The following is an 18424-nucleotide window of genomic DNA, read 5'->3' on the forward strand; positions in this document are numbered from 1 at the left end:
GGGTACTGGAGGGAGACTGTAACCTAGGGTGTGTACTCATTCACTTCCCCTCAAGGATTTAAAGACATTAAATTGGTATAAGAATACCAAAATGGTAGACACTATCTGCACACCAACTCAATGATTTTTTAAAAATATACTAGTTGAGGGGGAGTGAACCTGCGCACACTTCAGGGAGAGGGGAATAACGGAAAATTGGCTCAATATATGGCGGATTGGCCATAGAAATATAATCTATTGTATTTCTATGGGACCGGCCTAAGCCAATCAGTGATGCTGAAGCCTCTAAAGCATTAGTCATTGAAAACCAGCTCACATTTGGGTCTTTTTTGTCCTCTGCTTGCATTTCAGAATGTGTCTCCACTTCTGAGCTCTGGCCACAAAGCAAACTTGGTAGGCCCAACACAAAACCACACTTAAACGCTCCCTGGTATTCTCCTTCCACTGTTTGGCAGCTGTTTAAGCTATCCTAGCAGGGGAATCCACAGTCAGCTAGACTGTAAATCAAGAAGCGTTACATACTCTTCAATCTCAGTAAATGAAACATGAGCTCCAGCGTGGACTGGAGTTGGCTTCTCCATTTTTATGGTAGGAATGCCAGGTTCACGCGGGACTACTTAGAGGGAAGCCGTCATGTGCCAGAGAGCTCCGAAGTTTGGAGGGACGGCTCTGTCATCAGTTCGTCACTGCCAGACCCAGTTTCAGTTGCAGCCCGTCAGGGAAGACTATAGAGAACTGCCATGGTTTGTGGGAAGTCACGAGAGGCACAGGGCTGATGATTCATCTTACTCAAGGCTTCAGACTGCATCATAACTAGGGTTGCACATTTTGGGGATTATTCAGAGGTGGAAACTTTCCGTGGGAATTAATGGGAATATATGGGAATTAACAGAAATATATGCAAATTAATATAATTTAAATGTAGATGTTTACATTGGATATATTTACCATATCATATGGAGACAGAAACATAAACCTTTTACCTTATCATAAGTAGACACAATTGCAAATGATTAAATCCTTCCAATATAAATACAAATTTAACTTTAATTAAATGAGTTGACTCTTCACATGGGATGATTTCACTGAACAACAAAAAGGGAATATTGAATGATCCCCAATGATCCTTCGCATCTCCCAAAAACGTTTAACATACATCTGTAAAATTATTGTCTAGAAACTAAAGCTTTGGTTGTCTTCCTCTCAGGCTTCCATGTCTTCTCCCTGGACCTCCTCAATGTCCACCTCTTGAACATCAGACTCATCACTTTCCAACCCTGTTGAGGATGGCTCGTTGTCAGGCCACCAATTTTTCAACCCTTGTATTGGTCAGCCTGTTGCATGCTTTGGTGTGTGTTCTCAAACAAGGACCAGTTGCGCTCTGAGGCGGCTGATGTTGGTGGGATTTGGAGGATAATGGAGGCAACAGGGGAAAGAGCCTCAGTCCATTCCACCAGGTGGCTGATGAGATATGTTGGCACGACTGCCATATTGCATCTCCATCCCAAAGCCCTTGCTTGGAAGTGTACTTCACCAGACTGCCAAGAACCTTGCCCTCATCCAGGCCAAGGTGGCGAGACACGGTAGTGATGATACCATAGGCCTTGTTGATCTCTGCACCAGACAGGATGCTCTTGCCAGCATATGTGGGGTCCAACATGTACGCTGCAGCGTGTATGGGCTTCAGGCAGAAGTCTTCACGCTTTTTGATGTATTTCAGAACTGCAGTTTCCTATGCATGGAGCAACAGTGAAGTGGGCAGGGCAGTACGGATTTCTTCTCTTACATCTGCAAGCAGAGTCTGAACATCAGACAAGATGGCATTGTCTCCCTCGATCCGTGCAATGGCGACTGCTATAGGTTTCAGGAGTTTCAAGCAGCTTACCACTCTCTCCCAAAATACATCATCCAGAAGGATCCTCTTTATGGTGCTGTCCATATTGGCAGACTGTGATATGGCCATTTCTTGGAGACTCCTTTCCCTTCAGGAGACTGTCAAACATGATGACAACACCACCCCAACGGGTGTTGCTGGGCAGCTTCAATGTGGTGCTCTTATTCTTCTCACTTTGCTTGGTGAGGTAGATTGCTGCTATAACTTGATGATCCTTCACATACCTAAATATTTCCTTGACTCTCTTGTAGAGTGTATCCATTGTTTTCAGTGCCATGATGTCCTTGAGGAGCAGATTCAATGCATGAGCAGCACAGCCAATGGGTGTGATGTGAGGGTAGGACTCCTCCACTTTAGACCAAGCAGCCTTCATGTTTGCAGCATTGTCTGTCACCAGTGCAAATACCTTCTGTGGTCCAACATATGATTTGGCACAGTATTTGCAAATGTGCACAGCTTTTCCTTCTACATTAGCTGCAGTGAAATGTCTTCACACATCAGATAGTGCCTGTGGCATTTAGAAAGAAAATTGTAAAAAAAAATAATAGAATTCCATGTACAGATAAATAGTTAAGCAGTTAACTCCTTTGTAAGATAAATGTTTTAAAATTAAACATGAAAAAAAAAAAAATTAAACATGTATGGAAACAGGTGAATTAACACTCCTCAGTTAGCAGGCTCAAGCAAGCTATAACCCACATGTTAGCAAAAACTAACAAGCAAAAATTGTTAACAAGTTAGAAATTATTTAAACACACCTTGCTGTAGTCTAATATTGACTAGTTAAGAAAAAATCATGTCATATAAAATATATTCACCCCACCCAGTATTGTAATCAAAACTTACCAGAAAGCATGTAGTCCTTGGCTCAGACATGTAGTAGTGTGGGCTCAATAGCATCTCATTAGTGTGCAAGGTCTTGACAATCAGCTGTACATGTGATGGAAGAGTACACTGCACATGTGATGGAAGAATGCACTGTGCATGCAGAGGGTTGCAATTCCATTGAATTGGGGATAGTTTAACCAAAATATGCCACAAGACCTAGAATTGCCTTGTGTATCCCACAAAAAAAGGTTCACTGTTATAAAGCTAACCTTTTTGATGAATTTAAGCAAAATTCCCGGGCTTCACTTCCCGATGAAAATTTCTGGAAAAATTCTGGAAATTTACCGGAAATCATATCAAATTTGATTAGTCACATGCGCCGAATACCACAAACCGTACAGTGAAATGCTTACTTACGACCCCCTAACCAACAATGCATTTAAAAACAATACTGATAAGAATAAGAAATAAAAGTACAAGTAATTTAAGAGCAGCAGTAAAATAACAATAGTGGAACTATATACCGGGGGGTACCGGTACAGAGTCAATGTGCGGGGGCACCGGTTAGTTAAGGAAAGTTTCCGACCCTTTGCAACCCTAATCATAACTCTGGATTATTTGTCTAGATTTATCATAAAGGGGTGAAACAGTGTTTCCCCTATATTTATTTAGTAGTGGTGGACCGCCACTCCAAAAAAATACACTGTATATAAAAAAATAAAACATTTTCTGGATGGTAAAACGTTTTCAGTGTAAACTTAAAAGACTCAAACCAGATATAAAGTATGTAGAAAATACAGTACCAATCAAAAAATTTGGACACACCTACTCTTTCAAGGGTTTTTCTTTATTTTGACTATTTTCTACATTGTAGAATAATAGTGAAGACATCAAAACTATGAAATAACAAATGGAATCATGTAGTAACCAAATAAGTGTTAAAAAATAATGGAAATATATTTGAGATTCTTCAAAGTAGACACCCTTTGCCTTGATGACAGCTTTGCACACTCTTGGCATTCTCTCAACCAGCTTCATGAGGTATTCCCCTGGAATGCATTTCAATTAACAGGTGTGCCTTGTTAAAAGTTCATTTGTGGAATTTCTTTCTTTCTTAATGTGTTTGAGCCAATCAGTTATGCTGTGACAAGGTAGGGGTGGTATACAGAAGATAGCCCTATGTGGTAAAAGACCAAGTCCATATTATGGCAAGAACAGCTCAAATAAGCAGAGAAACCACAGTCCATCCTTACTTTAAGACATGAAGGTCGTTCAATGCGGAAAATTTCAAGAACTTTGAACGTTTTTCAAGTGCAGTCGCAAAAACCATCAAGCGTAATGATGAAACTGGCTCTCATGAGGACTGCCACAGGAAAGGAAGACCCAGAGTTACCTCTGCTGCAGAGGATACGTTCATTAGAGTTACCAGCCTCAGAAATTGCAGCCCAAATTAATGCTTCACACACTTTCCTCATGTCTGCAAATTTATTACAAATAAAATATCACATTTACATGAGTATTCAGACTCTTTACGCAATACTTTGTTGAAGCACCTTTGGCAGTGATTACAGCCGTGAGTCTTTTTGGGTATGACTCTACAAGCTTGGCACTTTCTCTCATTCTTCTCTGAAGATCCTCTCAAGCTCTGTCAGGTTGGATGGGGATCGACGCTGCACAACTATTTTCAGGTCTCTCCAGAGATGTTCAATCAGACTCAAGTCCGTGCTCTGGCTGGACCACTCAAGGACATTCAGAGACTTGTCCTGAAGCCACTCCTGCGTTGACTTAGCTGTGTGCTTAGAGTCGTTGTCCTTTTGCAAGGTGAACCTTCGCCCCAATCTGAGGTCCCGAGTGCTCTGGAGTAGGTTTTCATCACGGATCTCTCTGTACTTTGCTCTGTTCATCTTTCCCTCGATCCTGACTAGTCTCCCAGACCCTGCCGCTAAAAAACATCCCCACAGCATGATGCTGCCACCACCATGCTTCACCGTAGGGATGGTGCCAGGTTTCCTCCAGACGTGATGCTTTGCATTCAGGCCAAAGAGTTCAATCTTGGTTTCATCAGACCAGAGATTCTTGTTTCTCATGGTCTGAGAGTCCTTTAGGTGCCTTTTGGCAAACTCCAAGTGGGCTTTCATGTGCCTTTTACTGAGGAGTGGCTTCCATCTGGCCACTCTAACCATAAAGGCCTGATTGGTGGAGTGCTGCAGAGATGGTTGTCCTTCTGGAAGCTTCTCCCATCTCCACAGAGGAACTCAAGAGCTCTGTCAGAGTAACCATTTGGTTCTTGGTCACCTCCCTGACCAACACCCTTCACCCACGATTGCTCAGTTTGGACGGGCGGCCAGCTCTAGGAAGTCTTGGTGGTTCCAAACTTCTTCCATTTAAGAATGATGGTGGCCACTGTGTTCTTGGGGATTTTCAATGCTGCAGAAATGTTTTGGTACCATTTCCCAGATCTGTGCCTCGACACAATCCTGTCTCGGAGCTCTACGGACAATTCCTTCAACCTCATGGCTTGGTTTTTGCTCTGACATGCTGTCAACTGTGGGACCTTATATAGTCAGGTGTGTGCCTTTCCAAATCATGTCCAATCAATTGAATTTACCATAGGTGGACTTCAATCAAGTTGTAGAGACATCTCAAGGATGGTCAATGGAAACAGGATGCACTTGAGCTCAATTTCGAGTCTCATAGCAAAGGGTCTGAATACTAATGTAAATAAGGTATTTCTGTTTTTATTTTTGATAAATTTGCAACATTTTCTAAAAACCTGTTTTTGTTGTGTCATTAATGGGGTATTGTCTGTAGATTGAGAAGGGGGAAAAAGTATTTAATACATTTTTGAATAACGCTAAAGCGTAACAAAATGTGGAAAAAGTAAAGGGGTCTGAATACTTTCCGAACGCACTGTATATTGCTATTCTGCCTTAAACTTTACCCTGGTCTGATTCTCTGTGCCCTGTCACAACAAACTGAGCGAACCAAATATTCTCATGGAAAAGGTTACCTGAATTTATAATTGAGTCAACGTGGCAAACAGACAGTATCAACCTATGAGCACACTCATAGGAAAAAGGGTTCCAAAACGGTTCTTTGGGTGTCCCCATAGGAGAACTGTTTTTGGTTCTAGGTAGATCCCTTTTTGGTTCCAACTAGAACCCTTTTGGTTTCCATGTAGAACCCTTTTGGTTTCCATGTAGAACTCTCTGTGTAAAGGGTTCTGCATAGAACGCAGAAGGGTTCTCCTATGGGGACAGCCAAATAACCCTTTTTAGATTATAGATAAGAGTGCAGGGACAGGCCAGTGTATTCATTAGTTTCACAACAGACACACACAGCCCAGAGCTACAAAGTAGACCTACGTCCAGAAAAGGGGGGTATAAACTAAGCTCTTCAGACTGAGTTTATTTATCTAGGTGTTATTGCAAGTCAAGCCTCTTCTCAGAAGTGACGTCCAACTGGCTGTGTCATGATTCTGGTCAGTAAAAACCTGACGTTTGAAGTTTCTCTGACATCATAAAAGCTTTGAGCTGCTGGATAAAAATAGAGGCGTGGGTTGGTGGGATCAGTGGCCAGACGCCTTCACAATGTTGCAGAGTGAGTTACCCCAAATCAAGGATCATCAACTTTTCTTGAGCGGACGGTCAGGGGGCTGGAACATAATTACAAATAATTGGCAAATTGACCGCAAGAAGCCAAAAAACACACACTTTCTTTATAAAACAATATACACTTATACAATATACCCTGGTTAAATTTCTAGTGTTGTCAAATGGAAGAAAAACAGGATGCAGGTGCCATGGCAATCCTCCAACACCATCATTGTGACACTTGGGCAGTTGCCTCAGGTTCCCTTGTTGGATTTCTCATTATAATTGACATGCTGACTGAAATCCCCTGTAGATCAATAAAGTTCAATTCAATTCAGGGAAGAACACAATATTTCCTCCTGGCTAAGAACTCAGGGGAGGAGAAAAACAAAAGGTCCTCGACTACTGAATCAAAGTAAATCTTTACTCTCAACTCCCCAAATATGGTCTACCCTCCCTCCCTGACCCAAAACAAGGCAACTTAACCTGGTCTGGTTCAAGTTATCCCAATCACACTTACTGTACGGATATGTCTCAATACTTCTGAATTAACTATTTTTCTCTGCAGACAGACAGTTCCAGGGATGGATAGAAAACAATAGCTAGGTGACAATTGCACTCAAATCACGATCTCCTTAAAGATTAGTGGTCAAAAAGTAAAAGACAAGAGGAGAGAAAGTAATCTAAGAGGAACGACATAGCTAGCTAGCATCTCTTGATTTTGGGGGTTTGTTTTTATAGAACAATAAAGCCACGGAAACGAGTTACTCCAAAAATATGGGAAGATAGCACAGCTCACTGAAGGCAGCTGCCCACTAAATCTTACTCACACATCTCCTTAGAACACCCACCCATAGCAAATAAAACTGTCACAGTGTCAAAGGGCCCCATTCGACACTTGTATATTTAAAGAGTAAATAGTATTGCAAATGGAGCAACCACACTACATGAATATGGGAAGAGTGCGATATTGGAAGACTTATCTACTTGTTTCTGCATAGGCTTTCCAACACAGTTTTTTCACTCACAGATGTTTTAGGAGAAACCGTAATAACTTTCTATGGAAATGTAGAACTGAATTTGTGCCCGGAACCACATCATGTTATAGCCTAAACATTTACAATAAACACCACCTAATTTCACCACAGAAGTCACCAAAAACTTGAGGAGAAGGGGAAAAAACAATTAAGGAATTTATTCCAAAGAAACAGAAACCACTGTCTGTTTTTAGCCTCATTGTGTTTTTTCTGTCCCATATCATTAAAGCTGTCAAAGGCGTTTACAGGAAACTTGGGTCACATTGACCATAACTGAACTGTACTGACTGGACTAGACAGGCCCTGCTATGATGCAAGAGGACATGGCCTACAGGGACTCTGGGACTGGTAGGGAATGGCTATGGATTAGGTGGTTTTCCATGAGTACAGCAGTAATTAATCAGTCCTTATGTGAGGTTCTGGCATTGATGTCAAGTGTTGGGAAGATAATAGCTTCTCATTAGGGTGTCTATAGTATACAAGAGGGTCAAAATGCTCAAGACTTAGCTGTACATTTTCCTTTCATCGCTCTTTTGTGTGAATCATGGTCGATTGATTATCAAATGTTTCACTAGGTGGTTTATTGGGAAAGTGAGTACTCTAGTGCAAAGTGGGTAGCAGATGTTCACCTGATAAGCTCTCCGTCCACTGGGGGATGAGACACAGGTGACAGAGCGCTGGTCCACCAGGTCCAAGGCCTGGAGGGCACAGGAGCCAAACACAAACCTCAGCCTGGGAGAGAGATAGGGATAGGGGACAGGCATGGAAAGAGACCCATATTAAGGCTAGCCCTCAACGTAATGTAAAAGTACTTTTAATGGAGATATAATGCATATAAACAACAACGCAGCAATGGATATAAACAAACACCTGAGAGACAGAGCGACAGACATTAAGCCTGATAGCATCATTCCTAACACACTCAGCCAATTAGCCAGTGAAAAGCAGGTAACAAAGGAATGAAGAGGTGCTACACCAAGAAAATCACCCTTCAAGAATAACATCATACAGGACAGGATGTGGCTGTGACACAGCCACAGCACCCACAATATCTGGAAATTTTCACCAACCAACCAACAGGGGAGGGCCCTGCTATCTGGGTGACGGCATCTCCATCCCACTGTGGAAAGCACATGCCATAAAAGGCCACCCCGTCTCCCACATAACTGGTTTCCCCAATAAAGCAAATAATCCCCAGGTAAAAATAAAGGTAAAAGGTAATACTCACGCAATAAGCAGGTCATCAGGAACTGCAAAGAAAACACAAAAAAACAGTGATGGGGTTAGAATAATTCCCTCATTTGGTTTTAAATAGGCTTTAATCTAGGATTTATTGGTAAATAATTCCTCAGAGACATAGCTTAATGAAAAATGAATTTGCAATTTCCTTTCCTTAGTTCTCATGAAGACAGTAATGGATGAGTACTGTAGTAAGGGAGGAGTTGGCTGGCTGGGCTTCTGGAGGAAATAAGGGCTTGACCTCGTTGAAGAAGCGTGTAGCTACTGCAGCTTGCAGTACGGTTTTGGAAACATAAGGAACGAGAAATAATAATAAATAATTTTCTGAAAACTAAAAGGTTACATTACTACACACCTTTATAGGGTCAGGGTTAGTGTTTCCACACGGCCATATCTTCATGTTACAGCACTTTTATTTTTTTTTACAGAAGACAGGTGCTAAATGTGCTAAATAGCTATCTAGCGTGCGCCGAACCTGTGTGTTTGTGTAACTGGGGAGGAAGTGTAGTTCGTCAACTGGAGGCTCACACAGACTATGGCTCTGTGTAAAACGGCTACAGTTTATCTTTTTTATTTTAAATATTCTTTCTCGCTGATATGAACGATAAGGGGCATATCAGCATACGTTTCGAAAACCGTTTCCCAAGCGATGATTATTTAAGTTTTTAAACGTTAAAACACAGCGTCGGAATTGTAGTTCACAAGCAGCCAATCGTGGGCGAAGCTAACCACTGAAAACCCTATGGATAAGAAGCAGTGGCGGTCGGTGCCGTTTAATATATTTTTTTAATGAGCATGGTCTTTTCTATTACAGCATATTGGATGACTGTCATTCATATTCCATTCACCCAGATCAATGTAACATCAATAGATTTTGGATACTCAAATTTTCCCTATACCCGCCATCATGTGGTTGCTACAACCTAGTCTATGAATAAAAGTTTACAACGTAGGTGCACAGGTTGAGAGAATTTTGAATAATCAAGGTGACAGACATTGACACATTAAAAATGTTTTAACCTTTATTTATACAGGTTTTTCTCATTGAGATAAAAATCTATTTTTCAAGAGAGACCTGGTCCAACAGCAGCAGGGGGAACAAAGTTTCAGACAAAACAACTTACATACACTAACACAACATTGAACAAAACTATAGACAAACATACAGTACAACAATTACATATTACGTAAAGAAACACAAATGGCATGACTGAAAAACAGCTGTCCTAAAGACAATTACACATCTATGATATTTACATTGGCCGAGTGTTTAAACTCCACCAATGTGACTAGATCATCACATTTTTTAATGTTCAGGAGAGAATTCCAGGACCACAGAGCTGAGTAACTAAAACTATTTCTACCATGACCTGTTCTAATTTTTGGTAGGCGGGGGTCTAGATCATCAGGGCCAGGGGATTTCTTTCTTTCAATATCTTTCAGGGCTTTAAGCACTTCTGAAACAGAGAAGGATAAGAAGGAGAACCTGGCGAAGGAGTGCACAGGGGGCTCATTTATACCTTTAACCTTTTCAAATAAACTGCCTGCATCAAGAAAATGCTGATGTAAGGCTTTCAGAATAGAGGTTCTCTCAGTTACAATCTGTGTGTCTACCAATAATTGTTTGGGAAGCTGTGCATCTTTTTTGCACTCCAAACCATCCACTACTTGCCAAAATTTGGAAGGATTATTTAAATTATCCGAAGTAGATTTAAGGTAGTGGTCTGCTTTCAGTTTTCGGGTCATAGCCACACCCAGATTTCGAAGATGTTTAAAAGCCATCCAATCATCCGCCAAACCAGACCATCTTGCTTTAGCCCACATAGTATTTCGTTCCCTTATGATTTTAGTAAGTTCCTCAGTAAACCAAGGGTTCTCTCTGCCCTTAATCCTGAATTTTTTTAAAGGGGGCATGCCTATTGCATACATCTTGGAATGCGTTGTGGAAGTAAGAAAAGGCTAATTCAACATCTGGGATTAATTCTATTCTATTCCATTCAATGCTAAATACATATTTTCGTAATGACACTTGGAGATCGCTTAGATATTTTACCATCTCTCACACAGGCAATAGCAAAGTGATCACTTATGTAATTTGCAAAAATACCAGAAGCATTAAATCGATGAGGAGTATTGGTTAAGAACAAATCAATCACAGAGGATTTCAGAGGATACTACAAATTCAATTTAGTTACACTGTTGACAATCTGAGTGAGATTATAGGTATTGCATAGAATTTTGAGTTGATCAGAGCTAGATGATAACCAATCCTGACTCAGATCACCCATCAAGACAAACTCCTGCACACTCTTGTCTGTATCTAGCTGATCCAGGGTGTAATCATTAGTCCAACCGTTGGACAAATTGTCTATTGGACAAATTTCAGATATGTTTATCCCCATTTCGTTCCATTTGCTTCCGTTTAAGAAACGTTTTTCAGCAGAATACACCCCTGATCACACACAAACACAATTTACTTTCATAGCAGCCACATACAAACAACATGACCCCTTTGATCGTTGCATAATTCCTTCTCACATCTATGCACTCTCCTCCTCTCACATTTTCCCTTTGCTTGTGGACTTAAGTGCACAACACATCAGCTGTCTGTGACCATGTGAAAAAACTTTGCAAGCCAAACCTTAATATCATAACTGCAACACACAGCCTACATCATTGTCACTCTATTAACATCATAGTCAACATCGCTAATACAACTGTGTTACTAAACCCACTACAGTCATGCAGTACAGTGTACAGCAAGCAGTTTAGCAGTTACACCGGCGGGCTCTGGTGGCAATAAATAAATCAAATAAAAACGTACCTTGACTTGAATGTGTTCCAGGGTTGGATAGCCATAGCCAGCTAGCTAACATAGCAGCCCTCTCTGTTTGAGCTTGGTGTTTCAGTAGGCTAAACTAACTAGCTGCAGTCACTAGCGAAGTAAATTTAAAAAAAATACACTGCTCAAAAAAATAAAGTGAACACTTAAACAACACAATGTAACTCCAAGTCAATCACACACAATGCACATTTGTGGCCTGCTGGAGGTCATTTTGCAGGGCTCTGGCAGTGCACCTCCTTGCACAAAGGCGGAGGTAGCGGTCCTGCTGCTGGGTTGTTGCCTTCCTACGGCTCCTCCACGTCTCCTGATGTACTGGCCTGTCTCCTGGTAGCGCCTCCATGCTCTGGACACTACACTGACAGACACAGCAAACCTTTTTGCCACAGCTCGCATTTATGTGCCATCCTGGATGAACTGCACTACCTGAGCCACTTGTGTGGGTTGTAGACTCCGTCTCATGCTACCACTAGAGGGAAAGCACCGCCAGCATTCAAAAGTGACCAAAACATCAGCCAGGAAGCATAGGAACTGAGAAGTGGTCTGTGGTCACCACCTGCAGAACCATTCCTTTATTGGGGGTGTCTTGCTATTTGCCTATAATTTCCACCTTTTGTCTATTCCATTTGCACAACAGCATGTGAAATTTATTGTCAATCAGTGTTGCTTCCTAAGTGGACAGTTTGATTTCACAGAAGTGTGATTGACTTGGAGTTACATTGTGTTGTTTAAGTGTTCCCTTTATTTTTTTGAGCAGTGTATAATGAAATATAGCTCTTGCATCTCTTTCATTTTTGAAGAAATTAATTTGTTCAAAACTGTTCAACTATTGTCTTTCTCTCTCTTTGAGTAAACTACTCACCACCTGTTATGCACCGCAGTGCTAGCTAGCTGTAGCTTATGCTTTCAGTACAAGATTAATTATTTGATCCTTTGATTGGGTGGACAACATGTCAGTTCATGCTGCAAGAGCTCTGATAGATTGGAGGATGTACTCCAGAAGTTGTCATAATTATTGTGTCTATGGAAGGGGGTGTGAACCACGAGCCTCCTAGGTTTTGTATTGAAGTCAATGTTCCCAGAGGAGGACAGAAGCTAGCTGTCCTTCGGCTACACCATGGCACTACCCTACAGAGTGCTGTTGAAGCTACTGAAGACCTTCATTGCAAAACAGTGTGTTTTAATAAATTATTTGGTGACATGTGAACATATTTTCATTGCAAAACAGTGTGTTTTAATAAATGATTTGGTGACATGTGAACATATTTAGCATAGTTTATCTAAATAATAACTGTAATAATACTACATACTTAATGAGTATATAGTTCATTTTAGTATACTGTAAACAAATGGTATCCTTTCAGTTGAGCGTACTTGCGTCTTTCTACCGGAAGTTGATGCTGTTGTATGCAACCTCTTTGCTAGCTTGTTAGCACAACAAACTACTAGCTAGACTTCGGGTGTGTTTGTAAATTCAATCTGGAGTGCTAGAGTGTGCTCTGGGCGTTCGTAAATTTAAGGCGTTGTCAGATTGTCCATTTGTAAATTCGGGGCATTCAGAGCGCACACTGGACGCTCTGGTCGAGGAGTAGGGTTAATCCGAGCGTTCTGACCTCACAACGGCATTCAAGCACCAAGCTAACTTGCTAGCTACTTCTAGACACAAATGAGAGAACACCTCACTCTGACTATTTTACTCGCCCTAGCAGAGCTGGTTAGGCAGTTTTCATGTTATCCAGAGCGTTGGTGGCTAACTGTGCTGCTGGCAACAATTGAATTATGCTTTTTTGCTGACTTTTACTGACAAAGGCCACATTCAACGGGTGTTGAGCATTCGTAAATGCACTGGATATTCTATGCTCTGCCTGGCACAGTCAGACGAGAGGGCTCTGAAATCAGAGTAGATAGCCAGAGCGAATTTACAAATCCACCTGAACGACTACACCACTTAGCTAAGCTATGAATGAAGTGAATAATCAAGTCAATAAACGCTGGATAGTTAGTTAGGTAGCATAAAGTAAATACTGGCAAGGTCGATGTATTAGTAGCCTACTAACGGTACAGTAGTTAGCTAACATACCTGGTACATACTGCTGTAAAGATATGCTATGCGGTTCGTAAGGATAGCGTAGCTAACAAATTGTCAGCCAACATAATGTGCAACTTATTAGAAAAGTCATTACGTTGCTCATTATTTTCATAACATTTGTCATAATTAGTTAAAGCAGCAAATTTGAATCCGTTCTTGTCGAATTTTTGCTGCATATTTTTCCGCCATTTTCCTCAAATCTGAAAATGTTGTGAAGCCACGCTCATTTTCTGAGGAATTGCATTATGGGCCATAGAAGCACAGAAATAGTGTCCATTGCTTGTATACCTCGTATTTTGGCGAATGTAGTACGGAGCGGCCTTCTGGTCAGACTTTGGAAGCGCGCACACCACCCACAGCTTCCGAGTATATTACTCGTTAATGTCCAGTCTCTAGATAACAAGGTAGACGAAATTAGGGCAAGGGTTGCTTTCAAGAGTGACATCAGAAATTGTAACATACTCTTGAAGTACCCGGGCTGATTGTAGTACCCGGGCTGGCAAAACACTGGATCACTGCTACTCTAACTTCTGCGATGCATACAAGGCCCTCCCCCGCCCTCCCTTTGGCAAATCTGACCACGACTCCATTTTGGTCCCCTGCTATAGGCAGAAACTCAATCAGGATGTACCCGTGACAAGGTCTATTCAACGCTGGTCTGACCAATCGGAATCCACGCTTCAAGATTGTTTTGATCACGCGGATTGGGACATATAGCCTGTAATGTAGATTTATACGCTTATTTGGTAAGTGAGTTTATAAGGAAGTGCATAGGAGATGTTGTACCCACTGTGACTATTAAAACCTACCCTAACCAGAAACCGTGGATAAAGAAACCGTGGATAATATGGCCGAATACAAACAGTGTAGTTTTTCCCTCCTCAAGGCAATCAAACAAGTGAAATGTCAGTATAGGGACAAAGTGGAGACGCAATTCAACGGCTCAGACACGAGACGTATGTGCCAGGTTCTACAGACAATCACGGACTACAAAAAGAAAACCAGCCACGTTACGGACACCGACGTCTTGCTTCCAGACAAACTAAACACCTTCTTTTTCCCGCTTTGAGGATAATATAGTGCCACCGATGCGGCCCTCTACCAAGGACTGTGGACTCTCTTTGTCAGTGGCCGACGTGAGTAAGACATTTAAATGTGTTGACCCTCGCAAGGCTGCCGGCCCAGACGGCATCCCTAGCCGCATCCTCAGAGCATGTGCAGACCAGCTGGCTGGTGTGTTTACGGACATATTCAATCTCTCCCTATTCCAGTCTGCTGTCCCCACATGCTTCAAGATGGCCAACATTGTTCCTGTACTCAAGAAGGCAAAGGTAACTGAACTAAATGACTATCGCCCCGTAGCATTCACTTCCGTCATCATGAAGTGCTTTGAGAGACTAGTCAAGGATCATATCACCTCCACCTTACCTGTCACCCTAGACCTACTGCAATTTGCATACCGCCACTATAGGTCCACAGACAATGCAATCACTATTACACTGCCCTATCCCATGTAAGAATGTTGTTCATTGACTACAGCTCAGCATTCAACACCATAGTACCCTCCAAGCTCATCATTAAGCTTGAGGTCCTGGGTCTCAACCCCGCCCTGTGCAATTGGGTCCTGGACTTCCTGACAGGCCGCCCCCAGGTGGTGAAGGTAGGAAACAACATCTCCACTTCGCTGGTCCTCAACACTGAGGCCCCACAAGGATGCGTTCTCAGCCCTCTCCTGTACTCCCTGTTCACCCATGACTGCGTGGCCATGCACACCTCCAACTCGATCATAAAGTTTGCATACGACACAACAGTAGTTGGCTTGATCACCAACAACGACGAGACAGCCTTAGGGAGGAGGTGAGGGCACTCGGTGTGTGGTGTCAGGAAAACAACCTCTCACTAAACAAAACAAAAGGAGATGATCGTGGACTTCAGGAAACAGCAGAGGGAGCACCCCCCTATCCACATCGACAGGACATCAGTGGAGAAAGTGGAAAGTTTTAAGTTCCTCGGCGTACAGATCACAGACAAACTGAAATGGTCCACCCACACAGACAGCGTGGTGAAGAAGGTGCAACAGTGCCTCTTCAACCTCAGGAGGCTGAAGAAATTTGGCTTGTCACCTAAAACCCTCACAAACTTTTACAGATGTACAATTGAGAGCATCCTGTCGGGCTGTATCACATCCTGGTACAGCAACTGCACCGCCCACAACCGCAGGGCTCTCCAGAGTGTAGTGAGGTCTGTACAACGCATCACCGGGGGCAAACTACCTGCCCTCCAGGACACCTACCTACAGCATCCAATTTCACAGGAAGGCCAAAAAGATCATCAAAGACAACAACCACTTGAGCCACTGCCTGTTCACCCCGCTACCATCCAGAAGGCGAGGTCAGTACAGGTGCATCAAAGCTGGGACCTAGAGACTGAAAAACAGCTTCTATCTCAAGGCCATCAGACTGTTAAACAGCCATCACTAACACAGAGAGGCTGTTGCCTACATACAGACTTGAAATCATTGGCCACTCTAACAAATGGATCTCTTGTCACTTTATTAATGCCACTTTAATAAATTATGTTTACATACCTTGCATTACTCATCCCATATGTATATACTGTATTTAATACCATCTATTGCATCTTGCCTATGCTGCACAGGTCATTGCTCATCCATATATTCATATGTACATATTCTTATTCCATCCCTTTACTGAGATTTCTGTATATTAGGTAGTTGTTGTGGAATTGTTAGATTACTTGTTAGATATTGCTGCACTTTCATAACTAGAAGCACAAGCATTTCGCTACACTCGTAATAACATCTGCTAACCATGTGTACAGTACGTGACCAATAAAAGTTGATTTGATTTGACATCAGGAACTTTTGGCATACTACCTAAATTCATACTATGACTAATAAGCATACTACATACTCAATGTACGTCACAAATATTATGGTTAGCATAAGTATTCGAACACAGCTATGGTCGCTATGTCTATCCTTACGACAACTTTGCAGTATTTGTGTGTGTTATTTCTTAAATTATTTGCTCAGAACGTTTCTGATATTTTTTTATTTCTATTTTTGGGGACGTGTGTGTGTTGTTTAGTATTACTGTACTGTTGGAGCTAGAAGCATATGCATTTCGCTGCACCTGCGACAACATCTGCAAAATATGTGTGAGCGACCAATAAAATGTTATTTGACTTAAAATCATAGGAATCTCAATGGTCCATCTGACAATGACCATAAAACAAAGCCAAAACAACAGTGCCATCTTCTGGCTGGCATGCCCGACTAGAGACTTGACAGATGAGATTCTGTACAAGGAAAACTGTAACTCACTTTTAGTTTTCTCTTGGTATGTCTTCTGTATGTCTTTGAAGAGTTGTTCGGCCACCATAGGTAAAAATGAAGGCATCTCAAAAATTAGCTACAGCAAATATACCAGAAAATGTTTATGGGCAAAGCGCACGAGATACAAAATTGATCAGAGGTCAACCAGTCGATATAGGTTGGTCAAAGTACTGAGTTGTTTACCTCATTAGTTATTGATCTACTAGAGGGAAAATATCAAATAACACAGCTAGTTAGCTAAAACTCTCGGGTATTTTTCCAACTGGTTTTGTTGCGTTGTTCTTCAGGGGGGAAGTAAGCTATGTATTGGCGCCACCATCAGGATGGGAGGGTAAGTTGTTTTTAAATTGCAACTACTGTATTCAAGTGTTTGACTGCAACGTTTATTTTTAACCTTGTAGATGGCGCCAAATTTCAAAGGAAAACATTTGATATTAGTAAAAAAGGTGACTGGAATGGCCTACTCAAATCAAATGTTATTTGTAACATGCGCCGAATACAACAGGTACAAACGTTCTGCAACTAAAACGAGAGTTTGTATTCGACAAATTCAGCTACACTGTAGGTCCTTCCCAGGTTCGTTCCGTTTAAGAAATGGGTGATAGGTTAATTTGTTGAATTCTATCCTTCTTAATGCGTTTGAGCCAGTCAGTTGAGTTGTGACAAGGTAGGGGTGGTATACAGAAGATAGCCCTATTTGGTAATTGACCAAGTTCATATGATTAAATATCTGAACTGCTATATTTCAGATGACTAATGGCGAAATCTATCCCCTGATGGTTTATCAGGCAAAGGTTTTTCTCTAGCTGATTTATTCATATTTCTTGTTGCAGGTTTAGGTTGTATTTATCCCATAAAATTACTGGGATGAATTTGAGTCCTATGCAAAAGTGGTATGATGTTTAATGTGAGATGAAATATGTGTGTAGACTTCAGTTTAGCAATCCTAGCTGGGTACTTGCATTCAGTTCCTCCAATTATATTTTATGAATAGCGAAGATGCATTAAATTTGAGGAATTCAGATATGACATTATTTTTAGCACTGTTCTTAAACTACGGCGCGCGACATGGTTCAATGGAGTTGTTGGCTATACTACTAGCTACAAGTGGGTGGAGGAGGTGAGGCCAGACAGGGTAGTCATCTGCTCTGACTCACGTGCAGCACTGATGAGTTTAAATTTGGTGTCTCAGAGTAGACAGGATGTATTGTATGAGGTTTTGCAGTGCTTGCATAGGGTGAAACAGATAGGGGTCTTTTTCATGTTCCTCTGGGTACCAGCTCATGTGAGAGTAAAGGAGTATGAGGAGGTGGATGTGGATGTGATCGCCAAGCAGGCTATTAAACATCCTAATGTTGAGATGGAATTGTCAATCAGTAAAGCAGAAGTCAATGGGTTAATAAGAACAGTGGTTCAAAATAAGTGGCAAGAGTTGTGGAACAGGGAGAGAAAGGGAAGATACCTGTATAAGATTCAGGAAAAGGTGGGGGCAGGGAGGTCCTCAGGCTGAGAGAGAAGGGAGGAAAGGGTAATCACAAAGCTGA

At 41.7% G+C, this 18424-nt stretch overlaps 1 protein-coding gene across 1 annotated transcript in view; it reads right to left on the reverse strand.

The window, feature by feature from the left end:
* Positions 1-17192, reverse strand: part of LOC129817826 (zinc finger SWIM domain-containing protein 7-like) — a 21290-nt gene extending 4098 nt beyond the window's left edge. The window contains exons 1-3 of the mRNA XM_055873404.1: positions 16869-17192; positions 8581-8602; positions 7982-8084 (exon numbers count right to left, since the gene is read on the reverse strand). Of these exons, the coding sequence (XP_055729379.1) occupies positions 7982-8084; positions 8581-8602; positions 16869-16944 (201 nt within the window). The 5' untranslated portion in view covers positions 16945-17192. The remainder of the gene's footprint in view (positions 1-7981; positions 8085-8580; positions 8603-16868) is intronic.
* Between the last annotated feature and the right edge of the window lie 1232 nt (positions 17193-18424).

Source organism: Salvelinus fontinalis, chromosome 2 (assembly GCF_029448725.1).
Source record: "Salvelinus fontinalis isolate EN_2023a chromosome 2, ASM2944872v1, whole genome shotgun sequence".
Classification (NCBI taxonomy): domain Eukaryota; kingdom Metazoa; phylum Chordata; class Actinopteri; order Salmoniformes; family Salmonidae; genus Salvelinus; species Salvelinus fontinalis.